The sequence below is a fragment of the Hemicordylus capensis genome, chromosome 1, assembly GCF_027244095.1.
Source record: "Hemicordylus capensis ecotype Gifberg chromosome 1, rHemCap1.1.pri, whole genome shotgun sequence".
In the NCBI taxonomy this organism is placed as follows: Eukaryota; Metazoa; Chordata; class Lepidosauria; order Squamata; family Cordylidae; genus Hemicordylus; species Hemicordylus capensis.
The window spans coordinates 351,823,945-351,851,151 of record NC_069657.1 but is presented as its reverse complement, the minus strand read 5'-3'; the positions used below and the strand labels follow the sequence as shown (position 1 = coordinate 351,851,151).

At 45.1% G+C, this 27,207-nt stretch overlaps 1 protein-coding gene across 2 annotated transcripts in view; it reads left to right on the top strand.

Moving 5' to 3' along the window:
- The first annotated feature begins 22,464 nt into the window (after positions 1–22,464).
- The window catches only part of MAP3K5 (mitogen-activated protein kinase kinase kinase 5), a 157,165-nt gene continuing 152,422 nt past the window's right edge, over positions 22,465–27,207 (top strand). The window contains exon 1 of one of the 2 annotated variants that reach the window (XM_053288751.1): positions 22,465–23,483. In XM_053288751.1, the coding sequence (XP_053144726.1) occupies positions 23,027–23,483 (457 nt within the window). In that variant the 5' untranslated portion in view covers positions 22,465–23,026. The remainder of the gene's footprint in view (positions 23,484–27,207) is intronic. The other variant, XM_053288742.1, reaches the window with a different exon arrangement.

The window sequence follows — 27,207 nt, the reverse complement described above, 5'->3', positions numbered from 1 at the left end:
CACTTCCTTGGGCCACCCCTGTCTGCAGCCCTCACTTCTGCCAAAGCACAACCTGAGACAACTGCCTCAGCCTGCCTCGTGCATCCTATCCCATAACTGGTGCCCTTGGACCACAGGATGGCAAAAAGGCAATACTGAAAGCTCACTGTTCTGGATCAGGGATGCAACCCTTTGCACATTTACTTAGAAGTAAGTCCTATGTAACTTAGCCATTTTTGAGCAATGCTTACTCTGATGCATTGCTCAAAAAAGCAAACAAGCATAGTAACTACTGTAGTCTAAACAACTACTCATTTAAAATAATGCAGTTTTACAAATACTGATTTCAAATGTGCAAATCATTTATTTTTCCACCATAATCTGAGCCCATTCTTGGATATAGGGTTGTGTACACAGCATGCTTCAGGCACAGACAGGATATTAATGCAGTAGACTTTCTTGTCCAGTTCCTTTCTTGTCTTGCTTCAGGCAATAGCATAGAGAGAGAGCTCATCGGTTTTGTAGTATTAAGTAGGGACATGGGCGTAACGATAGGGGAGGCAGGGGGGGCACGTGCCCCCGGCGCCACTCTGATTGATCACGTGGGGGGGCGCCAAAAAGTACCCCCGAAGATCCCCTGCCTTTTTCGGGGAATTTTTTTTTTTTTTAAGAAAAAAAAATTTTTTTTAGTCAGCCCCCCTCCCCCTCCCCCGGTCCCGGCGCCAGCTCCGGCACTGGGCGCCGCGTTTGCTGTCCCGTTTGAAGTGCCTGCCTGCTTTGCAAATTGCAGCGTCGGCAAGGCAGCTCTCTTTGTCTCTCTTCACACTCAAAACTCCAAGAGTCCTCTGACGCCAGTCACGCATGCGTGTTTGGCCTGGGAGAGCTCGTTGACTGCACGTGCACACACTTGCCGTGCGGTGCATCAGGCTGGAAAGGAGCGGACCGGGGAGGACGGAGGAAGGAAGGATTCCATAGCCAGCCAGCGTAGGAGCAGGAGGACAAGCAAGGACGGAGCATTGAGCAAGGAAACAATAGGTGTGTGTGTGTGAATGATATCAGATAATCTCTTTCTCTTTCGCGAAATCTCGTCCTCCCAGCCGCAGTGACTTCAAAGCCCAGCTTTAGGGGCTCAATAGTTTATTGTGTGGGCTGGGGGAATCCAGCTGTGAGCCTGCCCCTGAGGGCTTAATTCAGTCAAGCTACAATAGTTAGTCCCAGCTTGATCTCTTATTCTGACTTAAAGAAATAGCTTCCTGAGTGAGTCCTTACTTGAGAATTGCATGAAGTGAATTATGTCGGCATTCAGCGCGCAGGCAAAGATACGTGGTTTGGTTCCACTGACCCTTCTGGCTCAGCGGGTTTGCTGGGTTGTTGCTGTTTTTGAATAAACTGAAAACCTGCTACGCCCGTCGCCTGTTAAGCCAGAGGGACCGAGTGAGGAGAAATGAGCCCGATGCAAAGCAGCCGCAGCCGCCGCCTCTCTGCAAGAGCTCCAGCTGGCTTCAGGCTCCGCGTTTCCTATGGAGGCGGCTTCTTTGTGTCAAGCAGCTGAGGGTCGCACCTGACCCCCTTTCCCGGCACGTGGAAACAGTCCTCCCCCCCCCGCCGGGCGCGCGCGCTCTGCCACCCTCTGCTGTGCAGCATCACCCCATCTGGCTGGCTCTCCGCGCCTTTCTCCCTCCCTTCCTCCCTCTCTTTTTTCTTGTCTGACTTTCTTCCTTCCTCTCTCAATTTCTCTCTCTCTCTTCCTTCCTTCATCTCTCTTTCTTTCCTTCTTTCTTTCTCTATCTCTTCCTCCCTCCCTCCCTCTCTTTCTGCCCCCTCTCTTTTTTCTTGTCTGACTTCCTTCCTTTCTTTCTCTTCCTTCCTCTCTCTGTTTCTTTCTCTCTCTTTCTATTCCTTCCTTCCTCTCTCTTTTTTCCTGCTTTTCTTTCTCTATCTCTCCCTCCCTCCCTCTCTCTCTGCCCCCTCTCTCTTTTCTTGTCTGACTTGCTTTCTTTCTCTCTTCCTTCCTCTCTCAATTTCTCTCTCTCTCTCTTTCTCTCTCTCTCGCGCTATTTTATGCTTTTATGGTTCTGCTGTTCTACTTGGTTGTGGGTTTTTTTCATTGGTTTTCCATGATTTGTCAGTCACCCTGAGAATAGCTATTCTGAAGGTCAGGGCATACATTTTTAAAATACCAGTAAATAAATGACAAATATGTCAATGCTCACTAGGACATTTCAAAGCAGTGTTTTACGTGTTCCGTTTCCTTGTGAGAAAAGTATACTGGAGATGTATTGTGTAGGGCTGCCAAGTGGGGAAAGGACAGCTTTTTCTTTCCCTTGCATGACAAGCTGCACCTGCTGAAATTCCCTCTTCTCTGCATCTCTACAGGAGACCTGCTCTCTTTTCCATTTGGGAGCCCTAGTATTGTGTGTCTGAAATGTCAAAGGAGGGAAAAGACAACTACTACTTTTATCACAACATTGATTCCCCCAAAGCAACAGCACACCCTTGTTGCTTCTTGCAGGCAGCTTCAAAAGCTCAGTCTCCATTTGTCCTTCTTGTCCTCCTCTGCCCAACTCATTCCTGTAACTGGCACAGACAGATTTTCTCTTGCTAGTCGGGAAAGGGAATGGGGGGGAGGGGGAAGGACGGGCTGTTCTCCTCAGCCACAGTTTGCCTGCTGCTGCCCGGCACCTAAACCTCCACCAATTTAATTAACCAAGTCTAAACCTTCACCAATTTAATTAACTAGACTGAAAATCAGATGAACAGTGAATAAAACTTTTGTGGTTCAATTTTATGGAGCAATTAGTGATTATTTAAGCATGGTGTTGCCAAACAGTTTGTAAATAAAACTAGTAGCCCTTGAAAAAAATAGCTGGAATTAATTGTAGGTTGGGGCAGGGGGAGAAAGTATATACTTCAACATTTAGAAGATCAAGTGAGTCTTTTTTTATGTTCACTAAAAAATATATTGCAAGTGCAAAAAGGGAAATTTGCTTACAATTATGACTTATGATTCCATGTGGTTTCTTCCATGTCACATGGAAGAAACCACATGGAATCATAATTCATAATTGTAAGCAAATGTCACATGGAAGAAACCACATGGAATCATAATTCATAATTGTGAGCAAATTTACTTTGAGTTGCTTACACAGAAATAGGAACAGCTTAGTAAAAGCTAATCATTCTGGACGAGAAAGCTGAGTTACATACATGGATGGAGAGAGTGCGTGTCAGATGTTGGGGGGGGGGCGCAATTTCAGTGCTTGCCCCAGGCGCCATTTTCCCTAGTTACGCCTCTGAGTAGGGATGTGCACGGAACCAGTCTGAGAGGCTGGAGGTTCGGCCGGTTTGAAGGGGGGGGTCTCTTTAAGGATGGGGGAGGGTGCTCTTACCCTCCTGCTGCATTTCCCCTGCTGGCACTGCCTTTTAAAACGGTCTGGCAGGGTGGAAGCGTACTTCCTTGCTGCACCAGTGCCTCCTCAGACTGGAAGTGACCAGAAGCGCACCCCCTCCCCCTTTGAACCAGCAGACACCAGTTCCCTGCACACCACTAGTATTAAGTCTAGTCCTTCTGTCCTCCCTTCTCCTACTCCTTCCACTTTCCTTTCCTGTGTGTGAGGGTGGGAAGGAAGTCACAATTCTTGTTAAACAAATTCTAAACAATTTTTTTTAAGTTTGCAATGAGATCTAATTGGTGGTTGGTTGGTTTGCTTTCACTTTTGTTTTTACAGTCTCCTTCATGGACCAAGCTCAAGTGGCCGAAGCCCTACTGGGCTCTATGTCAGATGGTCTCCCCTCAGAGGCCCCAATTCTCCTCTTATCGCAACCCATAACCAAACAGAAGCGGTCTCCCTCCGATACGCCAAATGAAAAGGGTGTGATAGCTCCTACCGCTTCTGCCCCAGTGGAACCAGCCAAGAGCCACAAGGAGGCAAAAAAAAAAAAAGCAACATTTGTTGGGGCACATGAACCGCAACCTTAGATCCAGAGGTACTGGCCCAGAAGTATGTGGAATTCAGGCCTGTGTCTGGTTCCAATTTTATTAAGACAGGAATTAATGCCTGGGCTCAGGGTGAATTGACACCCCAGATCTCAACTGGTCTGTGAGGGAAGAGGCGATCCAGCATTGTATTGTGAAATGGGTACTCAAGGAAGCACAAAAGCCAGGCCAGAACAATCCAAATGCTAAAATGTGACTCACTATCAGATAATGTCTGTGGAAGAGGCCAGAGGCTGATCTCCCCTTTCCTGTTGCAAGAAATCTATGTTAATCTTTATCAAGGATTGACTCAATTGCTCTCTATAGAAATTCAACATAGGTAAATGCACACAAAGAAAACACCTATAGATTTTAATTCTTACTTTACTAACACTTTAACACCTCATGGGATCAGGCTGGCAAATCTGGGACAAGAGAAGATGCCCATTTGCAGCTCAGAGATGCAGATTTGCTTTGGGCAATGTCTCCTCCTCAAGATAGCAGCTAAAAGAAGATGAGATTAAGATCTCTCTGGACTGGCCAATATCCTGACTAATTAAAAGACATTATCCAGAAGGTAACAGAATTGTCACCCTTTTGGGGACCCAGGAAAAGATGAGGAGATTTGAATAGAGATCAAAGGAAAATACAACTATAAAGAATGAGGTTAATACTGGACAGAGAGCAAGCCATCTTGTGCCTACAAGCAAGATCTGCTCATGAGCAATCCAAGGGTTTGCTGCCCAAGCCGCGGGGCTAGAGGCAGGAACTCTTGCCATGGGAGAAGGGACTGTTTGTGACTTCTGCTGCGAAGTGAGAAGTCAAAACTTCCCCAGCCATGGAGCTCTGACTCCCAGCCGTGCTCTGAGCAAACTGCATGCTTGATCTAAAAGCTCCTGTCTCCAGCCAAAAGCTTCTCTCCTTCAGCTGAAAGCTCCACCGTTCTCAAGCCTCTGATCCGGGTAATATGCTGCCTCCACAAGCCTTGGATCACTCCATCCTTTCCCTTCCTTCTCCACCCCCCCCCCCACTAATTCCTGATATCCCCAACCCATGCCAGTCCTCAACCTTCCTTAACCCCCCTTTTCCATCTATATCTGAATTGTATTAGGCTCTAGGAAGATTTAATACACCCATATATGTTAGTTAGGAACACTGGGTGAATATTGGTGCTGGCTAGGGTTGAAATACTGTTAGTAATACTGATAGAATGTTCTGCTTTCTGCTCAGCTAGATTGATGTTGTTATTCTTTTATACTCAATAAACCCATTGAATCATTTAGGATTGGTTTGATCTCCTTTCTTCCTTGTGCCCAGATCCTACATGGTCACTATATAAAAGAACTTGGTCACTTGGTGACACTATGAGACAGGCCTAATTTTGTATGCTAGCTAATGAGCATATTTAATATATAAATCAGGCCTGGACCACAACACATTTGCTGCCAGCTGCTCCGCAGCCACCTTCTAAGCCGTGAAAAAAAGAAAAACAAACTTTTGATTGCTAGACTGAGCGAACGTCTCTTATTGCAAGTGGTCTGCGTTGTATCCCATCACTGCACCCACTCGCCCACTAAAGCGGCTGGGATGGGAGCCATTCTACTGCCCGCGATTTTACCATCTGGCCCCATCTTGCGGGAGCGGGAACTGGTAAACCCACTTCCGCCATAGCTCAGCCAGCAACACCAAAAGCACCTAGTGAGGGGCAGCAACTTGGAATCAATCCAGCAGTCCCAATAACCATGAGTAGCACTGGCACAGGACTTACTGCCCAATCTAATCTTTGCATCTCGGAGGATACCTCTTCTTGGTTAAAATAATTTATTGCAAAGGAGTTTTGCTCCCTCCTCCCTTCCATTCCTTCTGCCACTCCTGCTATATAATTTTTGTTTTAATTATTAACTGATTTTAATGGTGTTTTAATGTAAACCGCCCTGAGCCTTTTGGAAGGGCGGTATAGAAGTTTTAATAATAAATACCTCCTGCTATCCCTCCTTGGCACCTCAAGGTTCCTTCCAAGCCCTGCCTTTCCTCTCCTCCCTATTCTAGCACAGTCCACAAAGCCATTCTAATGGAGGAAATGGGACGCTTTATTCCTAGATTGTCCCACCACCACAAAAGGAGAGCAGAGCCTTCTTCCTCCTCCTCTTCTAAGGACATTCCTCCAAAAAGACCCCCACCAAAGGGCAACTCCCTTACCCAGCTCTCCCCCAATCCACACCCTGTTCCTCAGAACCTAATTCTGATGGCTCCTCCACCCACTCGATTTCCCTTGTCTAATGACTCTTCCTCTGAGTCAGAGGATGAGGAAATCTCTGACAAGGAAACTGCTACTCAGCACTCTAGTTCCAATAGAGTAGTTCAAGCTGCTGACTTTGAAATTTTGATGGCAAAGGCTAGGAGAACCATCAAGGCAGTAACCACACTGGAAACACTTTTGCCCAACCAAGGACTAGATGAGAAGGTGTTCCCATCCACCTCTACTTCCTCTCCCTCAGTACCCTCCCCTCTCCTCCTCCATTCCACCATGCTTGCCGAATGGGCCTCTTCCTTTTCACACAAACCAGCCATCCCTTTCCCCAGCAAGCTATACTCACTACCAAAAGAGATCTCCACCTTAGCCCCTCCTGTGGTAGATGCACCAGTAGCACAATTGGTATTGGGGATCATTATGAATAAAAAAGGAGAGGAGCAATTAAAAATACCAGAAGACAAGAAGTGCGACTTCATTCTGAGAAAAAACGTATGATACCTCTACTACGGTCATTAAGGCAGCAGCAGCAAATTCCATCTTTGCCAGAGCCTCAGTTCTCTGGGCCTAAGAGCTTTCACAGTATATGCCACCTGTAAACACTAAGCTCCACCAGGGCATCGACAAAATGGCCAAAGCCATAGCCTTTATGGTTGATTCAAGCCTTGATTGCATCCAACATGTACTAAGACCTATGGTTTCTGCAGTGGCTGTGAGAAGATGCTTATGGCTTAAGCATTGGAAAGAAGATCAAAATCCAAATTGAACTTGGCCTCTACTCCATTTAAAGGTGCTAAATTGTATGGGGAATTTCTTGATCCTATTCTAGTATAGACACAAGAGAAAAAGAAGGCCATGCCATCTTTTAATTTTTTATTTTTTTTTAATTATTTACAATATTTCTATACCGCCCAAAACTTGAGTCTCTGGGCAGTTTACAATTAAAATCATTTAAAACATTAAAGCAATTAACAATTAAAATCATTTAAAAGATTAAAAACATTTTAAACCCAGTATTAAAATTATTTAAAACTATAAACCTAATTAAAAGCCTGGGTGACCAAATGTGTCTTCAGTGCCTTTTTAAAAGTTGCCAGAGATGGCGAGGCTCTTATTTCAGCAGGGAGTGCATTCCAAAGTCCAGGGACTGCAATGGAGAAGGCCCGTTCCCAAGTAGCCGTCAGATGAGTTGGCAGGAGCTGCAGGTAGACCTCTCTAGATGATCTTAGCAGGCGGTGGGGCTCATGGTGAAGAAGACGTTCTCTTAATTACCCAGGGCCTAAGCTGTTTAGGGCTTTATAGGTACCAGCACCTTGTATTTTGCCCAGAAACATATTGTTAGCCAGTGCAGTTCCTTCAAGACAGGAGTAATATGGTCTCTCCTAGAAGATCCAGAGACCAATTGATAAAAGGCGGTATAAAAATCTAACAATAAAAAAATTATTCAGATTTTCCACCAGAGTGTCAACAGGATCACCAGCAGAGCCAACACTAAATCCCTCCAAGGCTTCTTGGAATCCTATTGGATCCAGTAACCTTCTTGGGCGCACTATCCTAATGGGCCTCCCACCCCTGCGGAGGTGGGATGTGGTCGTGAGTCCAACCTTAACCAGATGGTGGTCCATCCATGACAAAGGGGAAATCACAGGAGTCCCCACCCACGGCACACCACCCTGTTCAGAGTAAAAGACCGGATCAAGAGTGTGACCAGCAATATGCATCGGTCCAGAGACCACCTGGGATAGGCCCACAGTTGTCATGGCCACTATGAACTCCTGAACCACCCCAGACAGCTTTGTCCCAAAGTGGACATTGAAGTCCCCCAGCACCACAGGCCTGGGAGACTCCAACGCCAAGCCCGAGACCAAGTCCGTCAGCAAAGTTAGGGACTCCGTCGGGCAGCAGAGTGATCGGTACACCAACAGAAGTCCCAGTCTATCCCAGGTCCCCAAACGTAGGTACACACATTCAGTATGGTCAGACACTTCGACAGGGATCCTGGCAAGGGAGATATATTTCTTGTAGACCACAGCCACTCCACCTCCCCACCCACTTCCCCTCCCCTGCTCCTCAACAGAGTACCCTGGAGGAAGAAGCCAGGACCAGACTGGGCCACCAGTCTCCAACAACCAAGTCTCCGTAATACATACCAGATTGGCCTCTTCATGCAGAATCAAATCATGGATGATTTCAGGTTTATTCTGGACCGACCGACATTACAAAGGAGCAAGATGAGGCTCTGTGGGTGGCTGGCATTGTTTTCCAAGGTCAAAGAGCTGGCACGACAGCCAGTAGGGGAGACAGCAATTACGTTTCTGGTTTTCCCTTCCCCTGCAACGGCCTGCTGACCTGTCAACGTTACTTCTATTCCCCACCACCACTGGAATAGCTGCCCCATAATCAGTGGATACACCCCCTGTCTCCCCATCTCCAAACAGACCCAGATACATTAAAACTCAACTCACCCAAGATTTCAAAGAGAAGCCCAATTATAATACCTGCCCTCATTTACATGCCCCTGAGGGATCTTGAGCCAAACTGCCTGGACCTCACCCTCATTATCCTGCGAAGTGGCTCCCCCAAAGGAGCGACAGGCAGCATTCCTATAAAACCCAAAGCTGAGTAGGTGACCCGAGGAACTGCTGAGTTCTTCAGCTGGTCCCAATCCTACACATACTCCCCACAGATGTTACACAGAGGCAGCAGGCAGCAGCCCCACAGGGGAAGCAGAAGCAGGCAGGTAACAGCAGAAGGAGCCCACAGCACCCACCTGGTCTCTCACCTCAGGTAGCACTGGATGGGAAGTGAATGGACTCTCCCTCTCCTCTGCTGGGCTTCTAGCAACCTGAAGTCACAGGCAGCGTGATCTTCTAGAGGAGACTCATGGAGACAATTCGGAGGTAACTCCTATTCCTTTTGTTCCATTTGCACCTCATTTCGGCAAGCAGGGTATGAGCCAGTAGCTCATTCTGCAACAATTGGAATGCCAACTTCAGACCAACAGGCTGGCCCCAGTGGCAACAACGTTGCAGAGAAGCATTCCAACCACAGTACACCAAGCAGTTCCCATCTTCCTCCTTTCAGCCTAGCAAACAATGACTCACCATAGGTCGGGGGTCGGCTTCTGGATTTTGCAGAGGCCTGGACAAGAGTCACCTCTGATTGCTGGGTGATCAAGACTGTCTCCGAAGGCCTCTCCCTGGAATTCTCCTCTCCCCCTATAAATAGCTTCATCCCCATGCCAGTCCCCAAGAAACCAGACAAGCTTCAGCACATGCGTCAAGTGATCTACCACCTCCTACAGATATGGGCAATCAAGACAGTCCCCTCGACAGACTTATGTCAGGGCATGTATTCCATTCCATTTTTGGTGCCAAAAAAGGATGGTACATGGAGAGCTGTCTTAGAACTCAAAGCTCTGAATTGTAACATCCTCAAATGATGGTTCAGAATGGAATCCCTTAAGACCATCAAAGAGACAATGAAGGACCAGGAATTCCTGGCATCGGTAGACTTGTCAGAAGCCTATCTCCATGTCCCTATTTTCCCAGCCCACCGACATTACCTCCAGATCTGCTTCAACAACCTACTCTTCCAGTACTGGGCTATGCCCTTCAGGTTATCCTCAGCACTGAGAGTAGCACTTAGCAATAGCAATAGCACTTACATTTATATACCGCTCTATAGCTGGAAGCTCTCTAAGCGGTTTACAATGATTTAGCATATTGCCCCTAACATTCTGGGTACTCATTTTACCGACCTCGGAAGGATGGAAGGCTGAGTCAACCTTGAGCCCCTGGTCAGGATCGAACTTGTAACCTTCTGGTTACAGGGCGGCAGTTTTACCACTGCGCCACCAGGGGCTCATGATAGCACTAATCGCACACATGCGCACACAGGCAATACGCATTCATCCTTACCTGGACAACCTACTGATCCAATTGTCATCCCTCCACAGTGCTCAGAAGGATGTTCACAACACTCTGGAGTTGCTCCATTCACATGGCTTCATAGTAAACAGAAGAGACACCTCCACCCTACCCAGAGGCTCCATCACCTAGGGATCATCTTTGACACGTAAGGGCCTGATCTCTCTCCCCCCAGAGCAAAGGGAAAATATTCTTCTCACTTTTGCTGTGCTGAGCAGCACCTTAATGGACCTCATGCTACTAGCCAAACTCCTGGGCTCCATGATCGCATGTCTGGAGTGCACCCCCTGGGCCAGATTGCACTCACACACCCTGCAATGGTACCTGCTTCCCTTCCAGGACCAGATAATATCTCACGCCCACATCAACTCCCCATTCCACTTCCCTTCGTTGGTAGAAGTCCTCAGCCCTGTTGAAAGGTCTACTGCTGACACCTCCTCCTTGCATCACCATAACAACAGACGCCAGTCTATTGGGTTGGGGAGCCCACTGTCTCAACTTCTACGCACAGGGCAGTTGGCATCTCGGGGAACAAGCAAAGTCCATCAACCTGTTGGAATTAAGAGTCATTCACCTGGCCCTTATACATTTTCGCCCACACATCGAACACAGACATGTCCTCGTCAGGACATGTCCTCGTCAGGATGGACAATGTGTCAGTGAAGTCGCACATAAAAAACTAAGGGGGCACAAGGTCAAACGACAGAGGCCTCATGACAGAGGCCTCATGACAGAGTCTGCTCTATTCACCTGGACAGAAAAGAACCTCTTATCGCTGATGGCCGAACATCTAAGCAGATCTGCCAACCTAAGAGTGGACTGGCTCAGCCGCCAGAGTCAACCCAGCAGAGTGGATACTCAACCTGGAGACATTTCAGATGATGTCAGAGAAACTAGGTTACCCCGTGGTAGACCTCTTTGCCACTCACCGCAACAGTAAGCTTCTTGGATTCTACTCCAGATTTCCTGGATTCTACTCCAGATTTCACCATCCACAAGCACAAGCCATAGATGCCTTGTCGGCCCCCTGGCCAAATGACCTTCTCTACACCTTCCCTCCCACAGCCATAATCTCCAAAGTAATCCAGAAACTCCATTGAGAGAGGGCTCCCCTCTTCCTTGTAGCTCCACTCTGGCCACAGAGACTATGATTTGATTATCTGCTTGCCGAGACTATGGTTTGCTGACAGGGTCCCATCATCCATTCCAACCCAGATTGGCTCCAACTCAACACATGAACATTGAGCGCATGTCCCTAGCTAATCAAGGTTATGACAGTAAAGTCCAAGATACTATTCTAGCATCAAGGCGACTGGCTACCAACAGAATCTACCATGCCCCATGGATGGCCTTTTCACACTGGGCCAGAAAAAAGAGCATTATTCCTACCTCTATGGGTGTTCCAGAAGTGTTAGTATTTTTACCAACATTCTGGCCTAGAATAGGGACTGAGACCTAACATACTCCAAATACAGACTTCAGCATTGGCTTCCATTCTTGAGATCAACTCTCCAGGTTCTTTCCTCCTACATGTGCATATCAGGTGTTTATTTAAAAGGGCTAATAATCTGGCTCCCCTGCCTGTAAACAGATTCCCTTCATGGAAGTTGAATAAGGTGCTCAATGCACTGATTCAAGCCCTGCTCGAACTGTTACACAAGGCATTGCACAAAGTTCTCTCATATAAGGTGCTCTTCTTGGTTGTGATTACCTCAGCTCACAGAGTCTCAGAGCATGGTGCACTATCAGTCCAAAAAGAACTTTGCATATTCCAACAGGATGCAGTCGTCCTCAAATGTTCTTTCCCAAGATCAATTTGAAGTTCCATCAATATCAGCCGGTGGTTCTGCCTTCCTTCTGCCTACTCTGGTTCATGACAAGGAGAACGCCTGGCACACTCTTGATGTTCGGAGAGCACTCCATACCTACATATTTAAGACCAAGGAATTCTGAAAATCAGATTCTTTGTTCATATCCTTCCTCCCTGCCTCATTGGGAAATAACGTCTCCAAGGCAATTCTCTCAAAATGGATCAGAGCCACCATCTCTCTAGCATATGAGTCCATACACATTCCAGTTCCCCAAGGCATCACTGCTCATTCAACCTGGAGCATTTCTGCTTCAGCCATGTTCTCAGCCAATGTCGCTGTTCAGACCATCTGTCAGGTGGTGACATGGTCGTCTGTTACTCCCTTTGTAAAACACTATCAGATTTCTTCCTTCCACATGGAACCAGCAGCTCTGGGTGTGCTGCTGCAACAAGTCTCCAACAAGTCATATAAGTTTGTGCTCCCCCACCCAACCCCTGGTAGTAGTTCAAATTCCTGCTTGGGTATGTCCCTGTATCTAAGGATGGGCTCCAATTATCGGTCTTACCTGTGAAGGGTTCTTTTTCACCTTAATCGGACCCCATCCGCCCCACTTGCGGAACTGGTTCACCAAATCATCATGGTTCCTTGGTCCTTGGTCCTCTGTCCCCTCTCATTGGCAGGGCCAGTAGGGGTGATGGATGACTCCCAGAGTATGAGTCCTTCCTTTACTTTCATGTCTGCACTTTTTTTCTCTGTTTTTCTTTTGAGATATTTTCCTGCTCTCTCTACTTACCATGGCATTCTTCAGCATGACAGTCTGGAACTGGGACTTTGGGGCTTTGCCTATGACTGAAAGGAAATCTGCTGCATTAATATCCTGTCTGTGCCTGAAGCATGCTGGGTACACAATCCTATATCCAAGGATGGGCTCCAATTACAGTGAAAAATAACCCTTCACAGGTAAGACTAATGTCTCTTTTTATCCTTCCTAGAGCATTAAATTTGATTCGATATGTGGCTGAGTCAAATTATCCCTGATTTGTTTAGTATCCAAATCTGTCCCTCCGAATCATCCCAAATTCGATTTGGATTTGATTCAATTCAATCTGGATTTGGATCAATTCAGTCCACTTATAAAGGTCCTAGGGGGACCAAATTTGGGTTGTGGGTCACCATGGGTGCCACCTACCACCCACATTTCAAAGCAGTGGGGCACTTGGTTGAGTTTTAATGGTCTTGTTTTAGTTTTTACTGATTTTCTATATTTCCGCCATAGGAAATAATGGGGATTTAGTCACCCTATCCTAACCCTAACATGGATCCCCAGCTTTAATTAATAAATAAATTAATTAATATTATTATTCTTTAAAAAAGCTAGGCTCTAGCACTTGTAGAAGTGGAGTTATGGAGCAAAATGTGCGGTCACTATTTTTCAAGTGTTTGGATTCTTTGGTCTCTAATAACTTTTCCTCATAATGAATCAACAAGATTCATTGCTTGAGCTTCATTGCGTGAGGATTCATTGCACACCTTCATTTCTTCTGTTCATTGTAACTGTCATTGACAGTACTAACTGTCAACTGCCATGTGCCAACAAGGCAGTGGGGTACTCAGGGTTTTTTTTTAAGGAATACTGAAGTGTTTAGATACTTTGGTGTCTAATAACTTTCCCCCATAATGAATTACTATGAGGATTCATTATACGCCTTCATTTTTCCTGTTCATTGTGACTGTCATTGGACAGTGCCAACTGTCAACTGCCATGTGTTGGCTACACCCCCCCACACACACAGATATTGGGGTACTCACTTGATTTTTTTTTAGGAATTTTTGAAGTGTTTAGATTCTTTGGTGTCTTCATTACACACTTTCATGTTTCTTTTCATTTTGACCCCACTGTTTTGTGGGTGAGGGTGGGGAATTAGTGGCATCCAATGTGCAAACTATCCCCCCCAACCTGCAAGCCACTGGGTATTCAGTTTATATTTTAGGAATTTTTGAAGTGTTTAGACTCTTTGGTGTGTAATGAATCCTCATAGGGATTCATTATGAGGAAAGGTTATTAGACACCAAAGAGTCTAAACACCAGTGTTCCCTCTAACAGGGATTCCCAGATGTTGTTGACTACAACTCCCATAATCCCCAGCCAAAGGCCATTGCAGCTGGGGATTCTGGGAGTTGTAGTCAAAAACATCTGGGAATCCCTATTAAGAGGGAAGACTGCTAAACACTTGAAAAAGTTCCTAGAACATAAACTGAGTAGTACCCCACTGCCTTGAGAGTGTGGGGGGGGTGTAGTTGGCACATGGCAGTTGACAGTTGGCACTGTGCAAAGACAGTAAAAATGAATAGAATAAATGAAGGTGTGCAATGAATCCTCATAGGGATTCATTATGAGGAAAAGTTATTATACACTAAAGAATCCAAACACTTGAAAAATAATGACTGCACATTTTGTTCCATAACTCCACTTCTACAAGGGCTAGAGCTTAGCTTTAAATATATATATATGAAAGCTGGGAATCTGGGGAAAATGATAAAAGACTTCCAAACCTCGGATTGATTCAAATCTGGCATGATTCAATTTGGACCCGAATCTAGCCAATGGACCACAGGGGTTATTTGTTCTTTCTCCAAATCACCCCAGTCAGCTAGATTTGTGTACAAATTGATTTGTACCCAAATCGATTCACAGATCCCTATTGTTAGCCTTGCAGCCTTGATGTCATTGGTATCTCTTTGAAATCTATGAGCTTTGCAGCCCAGTCCCATTCATGTTTATTGAGAAGAATGTTTTACTGATTTTATTGGTACTTACTCTAAAGTAAGCATAGCCCTTGTCTCTGTGTGTCCCATAATGTGAGTAAGTTTGTGCAAAATACAAATAAAATGTATTATGGTAGAATTTTACCTTGGTAGACTCACTTGGTAGAATTTTATCTGCCATTGCTCTCCAAAAGACTCAGTAGCAATGGAAATGTGTTAAGGCATATGTTTTTGCAACACTCCCCTTGGAATGAAAGGGGGAGAAAAAATGCCATTCAAGGGCCAGGGCCATGTTGATTAGCCTATAGCACTTCTTGCATGAATGAGTTATTACTGACACTATCAAAAAGCCTGAAAGGTTTAATCAGTTTCAAGCTGCAGTGTGTAGGTAACTCAAGCAACATGAATAATGAGATTTTGCAAGAGGTTACATAACCATGAAGCAATTCTTAGGAAAAGGCACAACTTTGCTCGACTAGACATGTTCACTTGAAGCATTGGGTTTATTAAAATACATGTGCACACAAGATCATGGACACAGGTTTATCCATATTGTAGATAAACAGTAGTAGTGGATACAGGAGTCATCACAATGGGCAACCCAGAAGAACCCCACTTGTGGCAGCTGCATTTCCTTCAGGTTTCTCATTTTACTCTTGGGGTACATAGTACATATGCTAGTCTATGTTGTTACTTAGAGCAGAGTTTGGTAACCAAGGTCAATACTTCCTAATACTCTTTGGCAAGAAGTTTGTTACATAATTGAATGTCAGATTACAATGGATTTTATTATTGTTCTTTTATTGTCATATTACAAGGACTGTCCTCCACCCTTTGTGGAATCCTTACAGTCTTCTGGGAGAGAAACTACATCAGGTTCAAGCTCTGTGAGGTCAGGAAACTATCACTGACTTCCTGTAGCAAAACTCCTAAAATTATTGCATATAATCTAAGTAGGGTGTGTGGCTGTGGAACATGGCCATTTGTCTGCAGCATGGCTATGGGGCATATAATCGGGAGAGCAACTTCTGAATTTGCATCTATACCACTGCTTCAGGCCAATCCTGGAGGTTGGCAAACCTAGAACAAATAGGTTTGAACAAAGGGAAGACAGGACACATAGAATGGAGTAGAAAAAGCTAGGGTTTTTGTAAGACAGCAGAGAAAGGAACTCTTCATTCTGTTAAATTAGATTAGGTGTGATATGACAGGGACACAAGATGAGGTGAAAAATACAAAGGCAGATGGCAGCTGTGTTCCTTCAGGGCACTTTCTTGAGGTGACTTGTGGTGCATCTGTGAGAGAAAGAGAAGCGGGTGAAGAAGCCAGAGAATTCTTCCTCTCTTCTCCTGCACACAAGAGTATTTTGGTCCAAGGATTCCATATGGATAATCTGGCAAAACACATACAATAAGAGATGTCTGCACTAGTCCTTAGCAGGGACCAGTGAAGGGAGAGGAAAGCACAGCCTTTTCAGCCATACACAATGCACTAAATTATTTGGTATTTTGCTTTTAGGTAAAATTGTGACTCAGACTCACACAAAAGGTAGTCCTGAGAAGGTGTCAGAGAGAAGCTCTTGCCTCCTCCAGCAATTTCCCCACCTCAGGACTTAGGCCTATTCCATACAGAACATATAAAACAAATCCACCCTCCCTCATGACCGTGGCCATTGGTAAACTTTGTTAAATATTTATTTTGTTGTTTTCATGAACTTCTTAGAGGCCAAGGTCCCTCAGTGTGCGATGCCAGCACAGCATGATACAGCTCTTAAACATTAATAAAATAAAACTCACAAACATCTGCAAACAGGCATCCACCTCCCCTCACCTCAGCAGTGTCTCACCATGTTGTGCATCTCTCTCTGAACGTGAACGTAATATTAATTTGGTCCTTGACCAGCAGTATTACAAATACAGACATAAAAACATAAACTAAAAATTAGCAAATATTTTACAAAGAATAAAACAGTATTTAGCCACAGTTCTAATTTTATCTTCATCACATAGAGAAAATAAAAACCTCAATAAAACATCATCTGCTCTTCCATTAAAATTTATCAGAAGGGGAGAAAGTAGCTTTCCTCTGGCTTCATCATAGAAGCTACAATGTAAAAAGGCATGTGCTATTGTTTCAACACAGCCCTTATCACAAGGACATACACGATTCGCCAGGGGAATTCCTGCATATCTACCAAACAGAACTGCAGACGGAAGGCCATCCAACCTGGCCAGCATCATGGCTCATCTATATTCAGGAATCGTAACTACCCGGAGATAGGGGGCCAAATTAAATCCACTCAACTGGTCACTCAGGAATGATCTTTTAGATATCTGGGAAATTTCATATTGCAACTCAATATCCATTAGGCGTTGAATAATTGGATATGAGCTCTGTCGTAACCAAGCTCCTGTATGGCCTCTAAGGAGTATCCAGAGCGGGCCAGCTTATCAATGGCCTCAGTGTGCCATCTAAATTTAAAGGAGTCCTGTTTTATAAAAGCAACCAAACCCTCCTGCAAAAAATAAATTTTTAACCAGTAAAGAATAATGACTCTCCATAAGCATGTCTGTAGCCTAATCATTCCAACCTCTCTTCTCAGAGCCACCGTGGGGGCACATCTGGGAACAGCCAGTACAGCTCTTAAAAATTTTGACTGCAGTGCCTCCAACGGATCAAGATTTTTAACTATGCCCAACTGAGCTCCATAAAAAAGTTGAGGCAAAACCTTTGCCGAGAATAGTTTGATCACGGCCGGAACACAGGATGCACCCTTAGTGTAATAGTAAGAGAGTATTGATTTAACTACTGGTTTGGCCTTTAAAATTGCCGAATCGAGGTGAGGTTTACGTGAACAGGAAGAATGAAATAGAACTCCTAAATACCTAAAGGACTTAACCTGCTCTATCCTATGTGAGCTTATTGATGACTGATGCCCTCTGGGCTGGTTAGCAAAGACCATGACTCTTGTCTTTTGATAATTGATCTCCAAGTTCTCCTGTGTACAGTATTTATCTAACAAAAGGACAGCACGCTTTAGGGCAATTGGTGTTAGCGAAAGAATCGCCATATCATCCGCATATAATAGAACGGAGATATGCCCATTCGCGATCTTGGGAGGATGCGTGGAAGGGGAGGAAATAAAAGAGACTATAGAATTGATATACAGGTTAAATAGTGTAGGGGCATCTCTCTGTTTTAAAATGAATTTTTAAAAAAATGTTAAGGGATTAGGTCTGAACTAGATATGCCTATGGTACAATTGTGGAGTAAGGCACAAGCATGGCTGGCAGCCAGTGCCAAGCAAGCCCGGTTTTTAGACCAACATCTTCTCTGCTGCATGACATTGGCTCTCATATACAGGGAGTCCCCAGCTTACAAACAGTTTGTGTTTCAAAAGTTCATTTGCAAGTTGGATGTTGATCACTCAGAATGCATATCGTTCCTATCAGGGATGGCTTGTTTGTATTCATTTAATATGCTATGGAAGCTATGGAGCTTCATTTGTAAGTATGAGTCGTTTGTAAGTCGGGTGTTTGTTTGTAAGTTGGGGAGTGCCTGTATGTCATGTTGCCAATTATCCACTACATAAATCTAAATAGAATCATGCCAGTGCAAACATGTAAGCTCTTAGACTTGGATACAAGGCATAAAGATGGAATTCACAGAAATGTTTATGACTGGAGACTTTCACAAACTCACTTTTATGGTTCTTGTTACAAGCTTATGTTTCTAAATGTATAAAACAAAAATAAGTCATTTTTATGATGTTTATAACCAATACCATCTCTGGTCTGCTCGTCTCTGGTTCTACATTTTCACTACATCATCAGCTAAGCCACCATGCCAGGAGACCATATCCCATGAGATCTCAGCAATCTCAGCAAGCTTGTTAATTTGCAGGAAATGTTCACAGGAGACTGTATTGTGAACAGAAAATGTTTGAAACTCTCCTTCCAGGGAAAACATTCCTTGTACTTTTAAACTCCTTTGACGTTTTCAAAATAATTCAAATGTTATATAGAAATTTCCACTGAAAATTCAACTCTAAAAAGAAATACAGAACCATGCATGTAACAAACTGAACACATTTGCCATGAGAAAGTTTTAAGAACAAAGTGGGGCATATGCCCTGAAGATGGACACAGTACAATTAATCTCAATGAAAGGCCACTAGGTTAAACCAGTGTGAGGCAGACTTCATATGGAAGTGTATTACTAGCAGAAGCATAAACATTGCGTTTATCTCACAGTCCTTCTTGATTGGGCTGCTAATAATTGGTCCTGGCCAGTTCAATGCTGGGTAAACGCCTCACACCCATAATGCTTAGGAATGCTCAAATATTTAATTTTAGTTTAGGTCAAGAGAGTCATTATATCAAAACTCTATATGTTTTTTAAAAATTACTTTCTTCAAGAATTAAGCAATGGAATGATTTACTTAGCAACTCTTGCTCCTTGGAGGTTTAGATCAATTATCTCTTTAGGATGGCTTAGAACCAGACCTGTCAATGATCCATTGAGATGTCAGGCATGTGTCTTAAATTAAAAAGATACATGTCTGCCTTAAAAAAAAATACCCTTCAATGTCCTGACAAAGTATTTGATGCTCAGCATGTTCCTGTTCTGGATGAGTCTGCCAGAACAGGTTCCAATGATACCTGCCAAATAAGTAAAGAAGGTTTCCTGCAGCTTAAAAAAGAAGAAGAAGAAGTTTCCCGCAGCAGCTTTCTATAGACAAGCAGTTTCTTCCACTGTGAAACTAGTGATTCTAGTTGCCTGGCACAGACAGGAACCAGGCTTCAGCAGTACTGCATCCTCACTTCCTATAGCCAACCACATGAATGTTCAATTTAACAGTTTCACCCTTCCAAAGCATCTCCCACAAAGTCTGCCTGCTATAGGGAAACAGAGGTCTGGAAACACATTTTATTTCCAGATATTTCTTGTATGTAGGACAGAGCAGAATAACATAGTCCGCTGAAGCACACAAGGCAGATATTTTGGAGTCACTTTTGCCACTTTAGACTACAGAGCCAGCATAGTGTAGTGGTTAGAGTGCTGGACTAGGACTGGGAAGACCCAGGTTCGAATCCTCATTCAACCATGAAACTCACTGGGTGACTTTGGGCCAGTCATGTATCTCTTAGTCTAACCTACCTCACAGGGTTGTTGTGAGGATAAAAATAACCATGTACACTGCTCTGAGCTCTTCAGAGGAAAAGTGGGATATAAGTGTAAAAATAAATAAAAGAAATACAGGTGAGGACAAGTTTGAAAAAATCCTTGTACATAGAAAATTAGCATGTGGGAGAAGACTAAGCCAGAACCTTTCCCTCTCATTTTCTATGTGCAGCAAGTTTTTATGCTGGCTGGAGGCATTCACACATGCTGTTCTGCAGTCCTGCAAGAACTGCACCAATGCAACTCTCAGTCGTTTTGTTCAGAACATTCTTTAACCTAAGGGACACTGTTATCGACTGCCTTCTAATGACCTTCTAATCCCCTTGTGGGGGTGGAGGGAAGAACAGACTTGTCTACAGAGTCCTATAGAAGATACACATTCTCCCATTAAATGCCAGTTACTTAGAAATAAATCCTGGCTTCAGCTGAGCGTAATCCATGGTTCAACTTTATGACTTTGTTCTGTAGAAATAAAATGTTAAATATGCTATACTGTTTGGAAGAACAAGCCCCCAAAGAGATATTTATTTATTTATTATTTTATTAAAACATTTTTATACTGCCCAAAACTTACATCTCTGGGCAGTTTACAACAGAATAAAAACAAAGTAAAACATTCATTAAGACAAAAATGGGTGGCGGGGGGGGGGGAACACACACATTACAGCAATTTAAAAATTTTAAAATAATATTTTAAAACAGCTTTAAAACAATATTTTAAAACAGCTTTAAAACCATTAAAACAAGATTAATTAAAAGCCTGGGTGAAGAGATGTGTTTTTAAAGACTTTTAAAAAGCTGTCAGAGATGGGGAGGCTCTTATTTCACTAGGGAGCGCATTCCAAAGCCTCGAGCCAGCAGCGGAGAAGGCCCGACCCTGAGTGGCCACCAGACGAGCCGGTGGCAGCTGCAGATGCATATCGGCAGCCAGTGTAGCTCCTTCAATATGGGAGTTATATGGTCTCTCCGAGATGACCCAGAGACCAGCCTGGCTGCAGCATTCTGGACCAGCTGTAGTTTCGGGACTACGTACAAGGGCAGCCCCACATAGAGAGCATTGCAGTAATTCAGTCTGGAGGTTACCAGCAGATGTACCACTGTTCTGAGGTCATTCACCTCAAGAAATGGATGCAGCTGGCGTATCAGCCGAAGCTGATAGAAGGCACTTCTGGCCACCGCCTCAACCTGAGACACCAGGGAGAGGCTCGGATCCAGAAGCACCCCTAGACTGCGTACCTGTTCCTTCTGGGGAAGTGTGATCCCATCCAGAACAGGCAGATCAAAATCTTCTCTCGAGTTCCGACCCCGCACAATGAATACCTCCGTCTTAGCCGGATTCAGTCTCAGTTTGTTATCCCTCATCTAGCTCATCACCAACTCCAGGCAGGCATTTAGGGAGGTTATGCCCTCTCCCGATGATGCTGACATGGAGAGATAGATTTGGGTGTCATCAGCATACTGATAGCACGCTGCACCAAATCTCCTGATGATTTCTCCCAGTGGTTTCATGTAGATATTAAACAACATTGGAGACAATATGGAGCCCTGGGGAACACCATACAAAAGTTCAGATTTTGAAGAACAGCAGTCTCCAAGGGACACCATCTGGAACCTGCCCAAGAGGTAGGAGCGGAACCACTGCAAAGCAGTGTCTCCAACTCCCAACCCCCTCAGACACCTCAGAAGGATACTATGGTCGATAGTATTGAAAGCCGCCGAGAGGTCCAGAAAGACCAACAGAGTCACACTTCCTCTGTCAATTCCCAATTGGAGATCATCCATCAGGCCGACCAAAGCAGTCTCCACCCCATAGCCAGCCCGAAAGCCAGTTTGAAATGTGTCAAGATAATCAGTTTCATCCAAGACTGTCTGGAGCTGTGAGGCCACCACCCTCTCAATTACCTTGTCCAGCCACGGAAGGTTGGAGACAGGCCTGTAGTTGTTCACGTCCGAGGGATCCTCTTCAGAAGCAGTCTAATAATTTTCTCCTTAAGACAAGGAGGCATCTTCCCTTCCCTCAGAGACACATTTATAATCTCTACCAAGCCTTCTACAACAAACCCCCTGCCAGATAATATAAGCCATGTGGGTCAAGAAAACAGGTGGTAGGCCAAACAGGTGGTAGGTGTTCATTATATATGAACAGATATACAATGGAATAAGCATTCCTAGAAGTGCTTGATTCCATTTGCCCTATTCTTTAAAGAGCAAAGTTATCCTCATTTCCTTCCAGAAACCATATCACAATGGATTGGAATTAAATCTGGAAGTCGCTGTTGGAAACATATCACTGTATATGGACCCTTTAGAGAGTGCAGACTTCTTGCTTCTGTGTCGTTGTGAAGGAGCAGAAGAGTTACAGTATATACTCTTTACTACCAGATTCATGTTTGAAGAAGGAAACCATTGGCAAAATAATCACGCCCGGAGTAGAACAGCAGAGGGCGCTTTACAATACGGGAGAGACTTTCCACTTTAGATTTCTCTTTACCAAACTTCAGCACTCGTGTTTACGAGCGCCGGAATGCGCAGTTCATACTACAAAGCAGGGGGCGTGGTTGAGGCAGGAAGGCGGGGCTTTTCCGGGGCAGGCTATGGGCTGCCTTGCAGGGTTTGCGCACAGTTGCGATGCAACAAGTGGTTGAGCTCTTGTCGTTTTCTGTGTGCTTTCTGGTTGGCAAAGGACCTCAGTAGGCGAGGTAGGGGTTGCGTTCCGGTGAGCAAGGCACTCCGGCAGGGGCTTGGTATAGAGAAGCGGCGACTTTGAAGAGGCTTGTGCATGCTTTTCCCAGGCTCCCACGGCTGCCGAGGGAGCTGATCCGCAACCTGATGAGCCGGCAGAGCTTAGGAACGGGGCGCGCAATGGTGGCTTGGGCAGGCATCAGAGGAAGTCGTGCTTCTCTCGCCGGCTCTGCGGTGTAAGCGCAAAGAGAGGCTCCTTTCCCGCGGCTCGCCCTAGTTCCAGCTCAGCAGCAGCTTGCAGAAGCCCCCGCGAACGGAGGCAGGCAGATCGTGGGGAAGAGGCGGCGGCGGCGGCGGCAGGAGCACCAGCATGGCATCTGCCTGAAGTCCCGTCGCCCAGGAACGCGAAGGCTGGCGCAGGACGCCGCGGCGGCACAGAGCGGCCGGCATGAGCGACAGCAGCGAGGGCGTCATCAGCTTCTCGGTGCCCAGCCCGCCGGGCATCGTGGGTGGAGGCTGCCCGCTGCTCTACGACGACGAACTCCCCAGGAGAGCGCTGCTGGCAGGTGAGGGGGTGGCTCGGGGCTTCCTTTGCGGCCCAGGCGCGCCGCCGCCCGGCACCTTTTGGAATGAGGACAGCAACACCACCTGCCCTGCCAGCGACACGGCCGCCCGGGCCAAAAGCAGCGCTGGCGGCGGCGGCGGCGGCGGCAGCTTCAACAGGAGGACCACGGTATCTTACGTGATCAACGAAGCGAGCCCCGGGCTGCTGCAGGCGGCGGAGAGCGGGGCCCTGCAGAGCCTGCGGGAGGCGTGTGAGATCGTCGATGCCGACCTGCAGACTCTGCACTTCGGCAAGCTGGATTTTGGGGAGACGGCGGTGTTGGACCGTTTCTACAACGCGGGTGAGTCGCTCCCAGCAGGGAGAATCATCGGGCGCATTGGCCACGAACTGGCTCTGCCTAAATACTGTGTATATTGACGTACCGTATTGCGCTTCCCTTCAGGTAAAACAGGGTTATTACCTTATCACCTAGCAAATGCTCTTTACTAGCGCCCTTCGCCTGCGCCAAAGGCTACCACACTTCCAATTAAGCAGGGCCCAAGCTTAACTGGCCCAAGCCTTGGTGGAGGACAGCTGTCACTACCTTTTGTATTCCTTCATCTTTGTTAAATCCTACCCGTTACAATGAGTGACAGGGCTTTGCAGAATACATTGTCTGTATTACAGAATACAGGTGTCTGAATACACATACACAAGTTGGTGTAAGTGGCTGTATATTATTATTATTACATTTATATCCCGCTCTTCCTCCTTCCTCTAAGGAGCCCAGAGTGGTGTACTACATACTTGAGTTTTTCTTCACAACAACCCTGTGAAGTAGGTTAGGCTGAGAGAGAAGTGACTGGCCCAGAGTCACCCAGCTAGTTTCATGGCTGAATGGAGATTTGAACTCTGGTCTCCTTGGTCCTAGTCCAGCACTCTGACCACTACACCACACTGACACACATGTGTCCCTCTTAAAAGTCAGCCCAGGGACTGGATCCCTATGCATGTTGAACATGAGATGTGAATAACAGGCATGCAGATCAATCCTGTGCACTTTATGCAGATTTTACATGTATTGAACTTACCACATGAACAGTAGATGTTGGTGGTAGTTCTGGATTCATCAGCCCACTATACAGAATGAGACTTTTAGGGCCATCTGCTCAAGTATGCTGTACTTCTTCAGTAATTTCTTTGTTTGAAATTCAGGCATAATACCTGTATGGTATGTGTTTGTGTCATTTTTACAACCTTAGGTGTATATCCAAAACATTAGACATATGCTTAAAGAGTGTAATGCTTGAAGAGGACCTTGGCTTTAATGTAGATTGAAATCACTCTTTTCCGCTTTTTATTATGCTGTTGCCCTTCATGTACACAGTAGTGCTCTGTGAGAAAGCTTCACTGCATTGGATAAAATGTATTAAAATTAACCCTTTTCTGCTTTCTATCATGCAATAACAGCATTCCTACAATCAAGGGTTTATAATATTATTTCTGAAAGTGCTTTGAATGATTATTGAGAATTTCCTCTTTGCTTATCCGTTTTCTCTTCACCTCTTTTCACTTTGCCTTGTTTGTTTTACAACTATGTTCTTCAAAGAGGTGGACATATCCTCCATTCTGTGTCTGCATTCCAAACCACCTAGAGCTAGTATGTGCAAGTTGATGAACTGAGAAGTGTAAGGACTCAGGTCAGCCTAGAAATTGTACCTTTTGATCTGGAAGCAGTGTCTGAATTGGCTGTGTTTCCACAGTTAAGTTAGATAAATGCATTTTGCAAATGGTCTTTTCACATGTTCAGAGAGCGCTCTGCACCACTGTTCCTTCTAAGGCCTACACATGTGCATGCTCTCACAAGTTTTTGGAAGTCTGCTCAGTTCATTTTCAATCCTGCTCAGGTTGAATCAGGAAGGCCCCATTCTGAATGCAGGTGCGCACACACTGCCTTGACACTGCCGCCCAAAACAAAACTTATTCTGCACGGAGATGAAAGAAATTAGAGGGACCACTGCTCTGCACATGTTTGAAAGTGCTCTCATCTTCATCCTGTGTTATAGGGTTGAATCTTTGCATTTGGACCTTGTTCTTGGAGCCTGATTAAACCATACTGGAAGTCCTCCAGTGTGTTTGTCTGGGCAAGCAGAATGTAACATGCTCCTGACATTTTTGTAGCTTGTGAGTAAACTCATGCTAGTCCTCAAGAAAGCTGTAAGTGTATGCTCGTGTACCTGTTATTAAGCACCTATTTTGGAAGATCAAATAATGATCCTACTCTGAGTGTTTTGTCACATCTTGCTTTGTTTCTTGTTCCCTTGGTTCTGAAGATAGTAATCAGCAAATACAGTCTGTGGCTGTCTGTGCCAGGCAGGAGTGCCTAAGGGCTTATAACAAAGATGAATAGGTGCTTTTAGTGGTGGATCTTTTGTCACAAAGTTATTGGAAATAAGTACCTAACTTCTGTGCTGTTCACATCAGGGGCTTTCCTGGGAGCATAATGGCTTAAAAAAAATCATCCATCTTTCTATTCCTGTTCTCAAAGTCACGGATATGGCTTCAGGCTGATTTATGTGACACAGACTAATTGGTGTGGTGAGTACATGGACTGAGCAGATTCAGGCTAAACTGTGTGTGTAGTAGGACTATTTCTGTGATAACCTTCACCGACAAAAGCAGCTCACCGCTCAGCCCATGTTTCCTGCACAGCTGCTAAAAGTGTATTGGCCAATGGCCTGATAAATATAGGTTGAGTTGTGAATGGGGTACACATAACTGTTTTGGTACATACCAGAAACAGCCCAGCTTCACTTAACCCACAGACTTACTATGCCAAATTAATCTCATGAATGGGTCTTTACATTCAGCATTGTGTACATGTGTGCACACCCTCACGCAAACAATCTATCCTCTTCCCAGTTTTTTCCAGGAACCTGATTGTGTGAACAAGGAAGATCTTTAAAGTATGTCAAGGAGTAATTGTCTGTTAAATATACAGTACTGTTAACATCTTCCCAAATTAGAGCAGATACCCATATGACATCTAGTCCATCAGAGTTAGCTCAGAGAGAAATACTAATTATTTAACTTGACATGATAAGGTGCCAGACCAAAAGATACTGTGTCCATTGGTCTGACAACATGCGATAAGGACGTACCTTGTGAGTATACACCATTTTCCTCCTCTGGATGTGCTCGGCTGCCTTTCCCTAAGTGTGTGTGTGTGTGTGTGTGTGTGTGTGTGTGTGTGGTTTGTCCAAACCAGCCCTCTACACACACTACAAATACTAGTTTAAACAAGTATTTGCCGTGCATGTAAAATAACAGGCCTTGCTGAAGGAGAGCCGGCATGGCTTCTGCAGGGCAAGTCTTGCCTCTCTAGCCTTTTGGAGTTCTTTGAGAGTGTCAGCAGGCATGTGGATAAAGGTGGTCCAGTTGACATAGTACACCTGGACTTCCAAAAAGCGTTGGACAAAGTTCCCCATCAAAGGCTCTCGAGTGGACTTAGCAGTTATGGGATATGGGGACAGGTTCATGTGTGGATTAGTAACTTGTTGAAGAACAGGAAACAGAGGGCAGGAATAAGTGCACAAGTATGGGTCTGTACTGAGACAGTGTTCCTTCTAAGGTAGGGGTGTGTGTGTGTGCACACCCACGTATGTATTCATTCTGTACACAGATGGAAAAAATGGGAGAGAGCACTGACTAGGACTAGTGTTCTTAACTTGTTCATAAATGATCTAGAAGTCGTGGTAAGTAGCGAAATGGCCACATTTACAGATTACGCTAAACTATTTAGGGTAGTGAAATCCACAACAGATTGTGAGGAGCTTCAAAAGTATATCTCCAGCCTGGGTGAGTGGGTGACAAAATGGCCAATGTGGTTCAGTGTGAGCAAGTGTAAAGTGATGCATATTGCGGGGGGAAACCCCAGCTTCACATATACACTGATGGGGTCTGAAGTTGTCAGAGACTGACCAGGAGAGAGATCTTGGGGTTGTGGTAGACAGGTCGTTGAAAGCATTGACTTAGGCAGCTGTGAAAAAGACAAATTCCATGCTAGGGATCATTAGGAAAGGGGT